The following is an 8,498-nucleotide window of genomic DNA, read 5'->3' as shown; positions in this document are numbered from 1 at the left end:
CCGACCCGCAGCCCCCTGCCAGCCAAGCCCTGCCCCCCCAGCTCTGCCGGTGCCCCTCACTCCCGACCCGCAGCCCCTGCTTGTCCGTCCAGTCTCTAGCCCAGCGCAGCTGGTCGTGCTGGTCAGCGATGAGAACGGAAACACAGACGCCTTCACCGTGGCCTCTCGGACACCCGGCCCCACCACCTCACGGTAACCCCCCAACCCCCACGGGCCTAGCCATGAGCAGGGTTGGGGCCCAGACGCCTGGGTTCTCTCCCCAGCTCTGGGAGGGGAGTGGGGTCTAGGGTGAGAGCCGGGGGTCTCGGAGCCCGGACTCCTGGGTTCTCATCCTTATTGCGACTCTCTTTCTCCCCACAGGTGAGCGGGGGGGTCCTGTGCTCACCCCATGGCTCGGCAGGGGAAGGGAACGGCCAGTTCCCGCCGAGCGACCCGAATGGTCCCCTGTAAACAGCGCCGACGCAGCAAAGGGTCTCCGGGGCTTTAAGCTTTCAATAAACACAGGCGCCCTGGAGGTAGAAACGTCTCGCTGAACATTTCATCGCCACGGAGCCGCGACGGGCTGGGTGAGGACCCCTCGCCCAGCGCTGGGACGCAGCCCCTCTGCGGGGGGCGCCAGGGGGCAGGTTATAGGGGGATCCCTTGCTAAGCACCGAGCCACAGCCCAGCTCTGGGGTGGAACAGAGGCTGGTTACCCGGGGACCCCTTGCCCGGCACTCAGATGCAGCTGGCTCTAGGGTGGGGAGCTGGGGAACCACCAAACAGAACAAAATGTCTGGGACAAGACTGGGGTCTCTGGGCTGGCACCGACTGGCAGGGGAGAGCGCCCCCTGCTGCCCCCATGCCGCCCTGGCCCCCCAGCTCGGTGACACCCCCTGGAGTCAACGGTTTCTTGAGGCGGCAGAAGGGGAAGTGGCCAGTCTTTATAAAGGCCAGGCCCCAGCTGCGGAAGGGGGAAGTGGTCTCGAGGCGTCGGCCCGGACTCCGGGGTCCAGCGTGGGAGGCAGAGACCGGAGCAGCCATGAGCTCCCAGCAGAATCTACAAGGTACCATCCCAGTCTCCTGCTCCAAACTCCCCGGACGCCTGGGTCCCGTTCCCCATCCCATCCCGGTCACCCCACATTCCACCCCGGACGCCTGGGTCCCATTTCCCATGCTGACCTCCCTCCCTTCACCTCCTCGGACTCCTGGGTCCCCTTCTCCTGCTCCAAACTCCCCAGACGCCTGGGTCCCATTTCCCTTCCTGACCTCCCTCCCCCCACCTCCTCGGACTCCTGGGTCCCCTTCTTCTGCTCCCTGCCTCCCCGGACGCCTGGGTCCCATTCACTATCCTCCCCACTCTCTACGGGATGGGAGCATTGCAGGGTCCCCTGGGAATGAGCACACTCCCGGACGCCTGGGTCCCATTCCTTCTCTGCACAGGGGCTGGGAGCACTGCGGGGTCCCCCAGATACGTGGGCAGGTGGGGGGAGGGGTGTTTCTCTCCGCTCACGTCCCCCGGACTCAGGATCGTTCTGTCAGTTCCTCCTGCCGGGCGGGGAAAGGCAGCAAAAGCAAAACTATCTCAGAGTAACCCCAGAAAGGGGAAACAAGCCAGGCCTGAGAAAGAGGAAACCCAGAGCCTGAAAGGGGGCTGCGGGTCGGGAGTGGGGGGCACCGGCGGGGCTGGGGGATCCGGGGGGCTGCGGGTCCGGAGTGAGGGGCACCGGCAGGGCTGGGGGGGCAGGGGGCTGCGGGTCGGGAGTGAGGGGCACCGGCAGGGCTGGGGGGACAGAGGGCTGCGGGTCGGGAGTGAGGGGCACCGGCAGGGCGGGGGGATCCAGGGGGCTGTGGGTCGGGAGTGAGGGGCACCGGCAGAGCGGGGGGATCCAGGGGGCTGCAGGTCGGGAGTGAGGGGCACTGGCAGGGCTGGGGGATCCAGGGGGCTGCGGGTCGGGAGTGAGGGGCACCGGCAGGGCTGGGGGGATCCAGGGGGCTGCGGGTCGGGAGTGAGGGGCACCGGCAGGGCGGGGGGATCCATGGGGCTGCGGGTCGGGAGTGAGGGGCACTGGCAGGGCGGGGGGGGCAGGGGGCTGCGGGTCTGGAGTGAGGGGCACCGGCAGGGCTGGGGGATCCAGGGGGCTGCAGGTCGGGAGTGAGAGGCACCGGCAGGGCTGGGGGGGCAGGGGGCTGCAGGTCGGGAGTGAGGGGCACCGGCAGGGCTGGGGGGGCAGGGGGCTGCGGGTCGGGAGTGAGGGGCACCATTAACCCTTTGTTCCCCCCACGCCAGGGGGCAAGGCCTTCGGGGAGCTGAAGGCCCAGCAGGAGAAGGTTCTGGACTCTCTCAATAAGGTAGACGCTCCCCCCCCCGGGGGTCTGTGGGGGGGCCCCAGGGATGGGGGAGGGGAATGGACCCCACAGCCCCCCCCCCACAGCCCATGTGTGTCAGACCCTGGATCACCCCCCAGCTTGCCGGACCCAGGGGGTGGAGCTACGCCGTGGCAGCTCGTGATGTCATCATGGGGAGGGCAGTGATGTCGGGGGGGCGGGGATGTTACGAGGCTCCGGGGTCACTCACTGTGGGCTGTGATGTCATTCCTATGTCCCTGGGGCGTGTGATGTCATGTCCTGAGCCAGGCAGCGGCTGGGATGTTGCCCCCCAAGTCATGATGTCGCCCCCGGTGCGCGATGATGTCACGCTCGGCACCCTGTAATGTCCTACACAGAGGGCTGTGATGTCATCAGACTGTGAGGTCTTCTTGTGACATCACACGCCAGTCACTACGAGGTGCCAGGGTTGTGATGTCATAAGCCAGGGATGATGTCAGCAGGGTCTGATGTCACACATAGATTCCTGTTATGTCACACCCAGACTGCTATGATGTCAGAGGGGTGTGAGGTCACCCGCGGAAAGTGGTGATGTCATCGGCAGGGCACTGATAACACCCACTGAGGTCCTCTGACCCCCCCCAGGCCACTGCCCACCACCACAGGGCTGCCCTCCCAGCCCCACCCCCAACCCAGCCCCCTCTCTCAGCCCCCAGCCCTGCCCCCAACCCAGTCCCCCCGCCGTCCCCAACCCAGCCCCCTCTCTCTGCCCCCAGGAATTCCTGGACGACCCCAAATACAGCACAGACGAAGACCTGCCGGAGAAGCTGGAGGCCTTCAAGAGTGAGCGACACCCGAGGGACGGATGGGGGCTCATTTGGGGTGGGGCCCAACTCGCCTGAGGGCTGAGGGGGAGACCAGGGTTCCTAGGCCCCTTGGGGGTGGGGGGCAGCTGGTACCTGGGGGCTGGTGCTGGGGGCCTCTCTCTAATCCTCTTGTCCGTCCGTCCATCCTGCAGAGAAATACATGGAGTTCGACCTCAATGGGAACGGGGACATTGGTGAGTTCCCGTGTGCGAGCGTGGGCGTGCGAGCGTGTGTGTGTGCGAGCATGTGTGTGCGAGCGTGGGCGTGCGAGCGTGGGCGTGCCCCCCCTGGCCCCCCTGACCTCTGCTCCCCCCAGACATCATGGCTCTGAAGCGGATGCTGGAGAAGCTGGGGGCGGCCAAGACCCACCTGGAGCTGAAGAAAATGATCACGGAGGTGACGGGCGGCCTGGGCGAGACCATCGGCTACCGGGACTTCGTCCACATGATGCTGGGCAAGCGCTCGGCCATCTTCAAACTGTGAGCGCCCCTCCCTCCCGACCCCCAGCCCCTCCGCCCCCCTGCCGGCCGGCACCCCTCCCTCCCGACCCCCAGCCCCTCCGCCCCCCAGCCCGGCCAGCGCCCCTCCCTCCCGACCCCCAGCCCCTCCGCCCCCCTGCCGGCCGGCGCCCCTCCCTCCCGACCCCCAGCCCGGCCGGCGCCCCTCCCTCCCAACCCCGGCCCGGCAGTCGCCCCTCCCTCCCGACCCCCAGCCCCTCCACCCCCAGCCCGGCCAGCGCCCCTCCCTCCCGACCCGCAGCACCTGGGTCGCCCCCCATCCCCCAAGCTCACCCCCCGCTGTCAATCACCCCGTCTCCGTCCCCCCCACAGGATCCTGATGTACGAAGACAAAGCCAAGGAGAAAGAGGAGAAGCCGGCCGGCCCCCCCGCCAAGAGGGCCATCGCTGACCTCCCCTAGCTGCCCCCGGCGCCCCCCCTCCGGGGGCTGTCGGGGGGCCCCGGGCAGGGAGCGTCTCCGCCCCGATCTGGGGTTCCCGTGGTTCACGTCGCTGCTAGAAACCAAGCCACTAACAACGTCTGCAGGGGGGCCTGGGGGGCAGCACCCAGGCCGGGGGGGCAGGGTGGGGGGAGGCTGGTTTCACGGGGGGTCCTGGGGGGCAGAGCTGAGCCCCCCTCAGTTCACCTCAACATGACCCCTGGGCTGAGGGTCGTGACCTCTCCCCTCCCCCCCGCCCTCTTTGGCCCTGGCTCTCAGATCCTGCAAAGGATTCTGGGATTGTTAGACCATGTCACACCCCCCCCACCCGCACGACATATGCTAAGCCTGCAAAGGATTCTGGGATTGCCCCTCCCCCTACGCCAGACTCACGCCAGCCCCACAAAGGATTCTGGGCCAGCCAAGGCGGGGGAGGTTAAAGGTCGAGAGCCCCTTGGCACTCATGGGGTCGGCGTGAGGGGTGAAAGGTCAGAGGTCACAGGGGGTGACCCATACGTGCGGCATTGTCAATAAAGGCCTCTTAATGACCCTGCTGATGCCTGGTGGTTTCTATGGGGGGGTCACTGATCATGGGGGGAGCACGTGATGTCAGCCCCAGCCAATCAGGAGCCTCCAGGCAGGCACGATCGGGACAGAAGTTTCTGATTGGCCAGGAAGTGGGTGGGTTGGGCTTTTCTGCCCAGGTGGAATGATCCATTAGCAGCTCAGAGGTGGGAATGGCCCATTATAGAGGGGAAGTGGGGGTGACTCCCAGTGGAATGGCCCATTCTAGCTGGGGGGAGGTGGGATGGAATGTGCCATTGCAGAAGGGCGGGAGGTGTCTCCTGCTGGAAAGGTCCATGATAGAATCACAGGATGAGAAGGGACCTCGCGAGGTCTCTAGTCCCGTCCCCTGCACTCGTGGCAGGACTCAGTATTATCTAGACCAGGGGAGGGCAAACCGGCACCACGTCCCTGTGGCCCCGGATGCTGGAGAAACTGGGGGTGGCCAAGACCCCCGCAGCTACCACTGGCCGGGGACAGGGACCTGCAGCCAATGGGAGCTTCAGGGGTGGTACCCACAGGCAAGGGCAGCGCTGCCGGACATGCTGGCCACTTCCAGGAGCGGCACGGGGCCAGGGCAGGCAGGGAGCCTGCCTTAGCCCCACAGTGCGCCACCGCCACCCCGGAGCCGCTCGAGGTAAGCTGTGCTGGGCCGGAGCCTGCACCCCAAACCCCTCCTGCACCCCAACCCCCTGCTGCACACCCTGCTGCACCCCGCACCCGTGCCCTGAGTCCCCTCCCGCACCCTTCCTGCACCCCAACACCCTGCCCTGAGCCCCTTCCTGCACCCCACCCCGCACCCCAACCCACTGCCCCAGCCCTACATTCATGGCCCTGCATGCACTTTCCCTACCCAGATGTGGCCCTTGACTCAAAAGTTTGCCCACCCCTGATCTAGACCACCTCTGACAGGGGTTTGTCCAACCTGCTCTTAAAAATCCCCAATGACGGAGATTCCACCACCCCCTGGGCAATTTATTCTAGGGCTTCACCACCCGGCAGTCAGGAAGTTTTTCCCAATGTCCAACCGAAACCGCCCTGGCTGCAGTTTAAGCCCAATGCTTCTTGGCCTGTCCTCAGCAGGTAAGAACAACAATTCTTCTCCCTCCTCCTTCTAACAACCTTTTACGTACTTGAAAACGGTTCTCATGTCCCCTCCCAGTCGTCTCTTCTCCAGACTAAACAAACCCAATTTTTTCAATCTTCCCTCCTAGCTCGTGTTTTCCAGACCTTTCATCATTTTTGTTGCTCCTCTCTGGACTCTCTCCAATTTGTCCACATCCTTCCTGAAATGTGGCGCCCAGAACCCGACACAAAACTCCAGCTGAGGCCTGGTCAGCGCGGAGCAGAGCGGGAGAATTACTTCTCGTGTCTCGCTTACAACACTCCTGCTACTCCAGCCCAGAAGGATGTTCGCTCTTTTTGCGACAGCGTTACACTGTTGACCCATATTTAGCTCTTGCTCCACTCTGACCCCCAGGTCCCTTTCCGCAGGACTCCTTCCTAGGCCGTCATTTCCCATTGTGTGCATGCAACTGATTGATCCTTCCTAAGGGGAGGACTTTGCATTTGTCCTCATCGAATCTCATCCTATTTACTTCAGACCGTTTTTCCAGTTTGTCCAGATCATTCTGAATTTTAATCCTACCCTCCAAAGCACTCGCAACCCCTCCCAGCTTGGTATCGGCCGCAAACTTTATCAGTGTCCTCTGTATGCCGTTATCTAAATCATCGATGAAGATACTGAACAGAACCGGGCCCAGAACTGATCCCTGCAGGACCCCACTCGTTCTGCCCTTCCAGCCTGACTGTGAACCCCTGATAACGACTCTCTGGGGATGATTTTCCAACCAGTTTTGCACCCACCTTATAGTAGCTCCATCTACAGTGTATTTCCCTAGTTTGTTTTTGAGAAGGTCATGTGAGACAGGATCAAAAGCTTTATACTAAAGTCCAGTTATATCACATCTACCACTTCCCCCTGTCCGCAGGGCTTGTCACCCTGTCAAAGAAAGCTGCCCGGTTGGTTTGACAACCTTTGTTCTTGACAAACCCAGGCTGACTGTTACTTATCACCTCATTATCTTCTAGGTGTTTGCAAACTGATTGCTTAATGATTTGCTCCATTATCTTTCCGGGTACAGACATTAAACTGACTGGTCTGTAATTCCCCGGGTTGTCCTTATTTTCCTTTTTAGAGATGGGCACTAGATTTGCCCTTTCCCAGTCTTTTGGAATCTCTCCCGTCTTCCGGGACTTTTCAAAGGGAATCGCTAACGGCTCCGATATCTCCTCAGTCAGCTCCTGGAGTATTCTGGGATGTATTTCATCGGGCCCTGGTGACTTGAAGACCTCTAACTTGTCCAAGTAATTTTCCACTTGTTCTTTCCCTATTTTAGACTCTGATCCTTCCTCCTTTTCACTGGCATTCACTACGTTAGACGTCCCATCGCCACCAACTTTCTTGGTGAAAACCGAAACAAAGAAGTCGTTAAGCACCTCTGCCACTTCCACATTTTCTGTTATTGTCTTTCCCCCCTCATTGAGTAACAGGCCGACCCTGTCCTTGGTCTTCCTCTTGCTTCTAATGTATTTCTAGAATGTTTTCTTGTTTCCTTTTATGTCCCTAATTAGTTTGATCTCATTTTGTGCCTTGGCCTTTCTAATTTTGTCCCTACAGACTTGTGTTATTTGTTTATATTCCTCCTTTGTAATTTGACCTAATTTCACTTTTTGTAGGACCCTTTTTTGAGTTTTAGATCACTGAAGATCTGATGAAGCCAGGGTGGTCTCTGGCCATCCTTCCTGTCTTTCCTACGCAGGGGGATAGTTTCCTCTTGTGCTCTTAATAATGTCTCTTTGAAAAACTGCCAACCGTCTTCAATTGTTTTCCCCTGTAGACTTGCTTCCCAGGGGATCTGACCTACCAACTCCCTGAGTTTGCTGAAGTCTGCCTTCTGGAAATCCATTGTCTGTATTGTGCTGTTCTCCCGCCTACCAGTCCCTAGAATCGTGAACTCGACCATTCGTGATCACTTTCACCCCAGCTGCCTGCCAGGTTCCAGGGGTATAGACCATCCCATTAGAGAAAGGATGGGGGTGGCGTGAATTATAGGGGGTATTGGAATGTTCCATTATAGCAGGGATGGGGATGTCGGAATGGTCCATTATAGGTGGAACATTTCATTTTGGAGAGGATGGGGGTGTCTCCTGGTGGAAGGGTCTATGATAGCAGGGGGTTGGGGTAAAAAGGCTTTTTATCTCTGGGGCGTGGGGGCTAGTTCCGGATGGGATAACCCATTCTAGCTGATGAGGGAGAGTTCACAGTCCATTTAATGGGGAGGTGGTGTCTCCTGGTGGACGGGCCCATTAGAGCAACTCGGGGAGGGTGCCACAGCGAGGAACTGCCTATTATAGCAGGTGGAAGTGGAACATCCGATTATTATATGGAGCGGGGAGTCTCCCAGTGGAATGGTCCATTGTATTTGTAAGTAAATGTGGTTGGAACTTCTCATTGTAATGGGGAGGTGCCTCCAGGTGGAATGGTCCATTATAGCCAGCGAGATTGGAACATCCCATTATAATAACAAGGGGGCGTGTCATGGTGGATCTACAATACATCCACCCCCCTCAGCCTTCCCCTCCCTGGATTCTCCACCCTGCACCCCTGTTCAATGGAATATGCCCTAATAAACCTCCTCCTTTTCCAGAAGACCCTCCTCTTGGGAATAAATTATGCAAATGTTACCGCCCCTCTCTGAAATGTACCTATTTGCATAAACTATGCAAACAAAGATTTACATCATTTGCCTTAGGAAGCCTCCC

The 8,498-nt window shown here is 60.2% G+C and overlaps 1 protein-coding gene across 1 annotated transcript; it reads left to right on the top strand.

Moving 5' to 3' along the window:
- The first annotated feature begins 920 nt into the window (after positions 1-920).
- Positions 921-4,658, top strand: AIF1 (allograft inflammatory factor 1). The gene is made up of 6 exons (XM_037914052.2): positions 921-1,046; positions 2,270-2,331; positions 3,084-3,150; positions 3,326-3,367; positions 3,490-3,652; positions 4,004-4,658. The coding sequence occupies exons 1-6, from the start codon at positions 1,022-1,024 to the stop codon at positions 4,089-4,091; spliced, it is 447 nt and encodes a 148-aa protein (XP_037769980.1). The 5' UTR covers positions 921-1,021; the 3' UTR covers positions 4,092-4,658.
- Positions 4,659-8,498: the final 3,840 nt, after the last annotated feature.

This window comes from Chelonia mydas, chromosome 14 (genome assembly GCF_015237465.2).
Source record: "Chelonia mydas isolate rCheMyd1 chromosome 14, rCheMyd1.pri.v2, whole genome shotgun sequence".
Classification (NCBI taxonomy): Eukaryota; Metazoa; Chordata; order Testudines; family Cheloniidae; genus Chelonia; species Chelonia mydas.
This window is presented reverse-complemented; position numbering and strand designations above follow the sequence as displayed.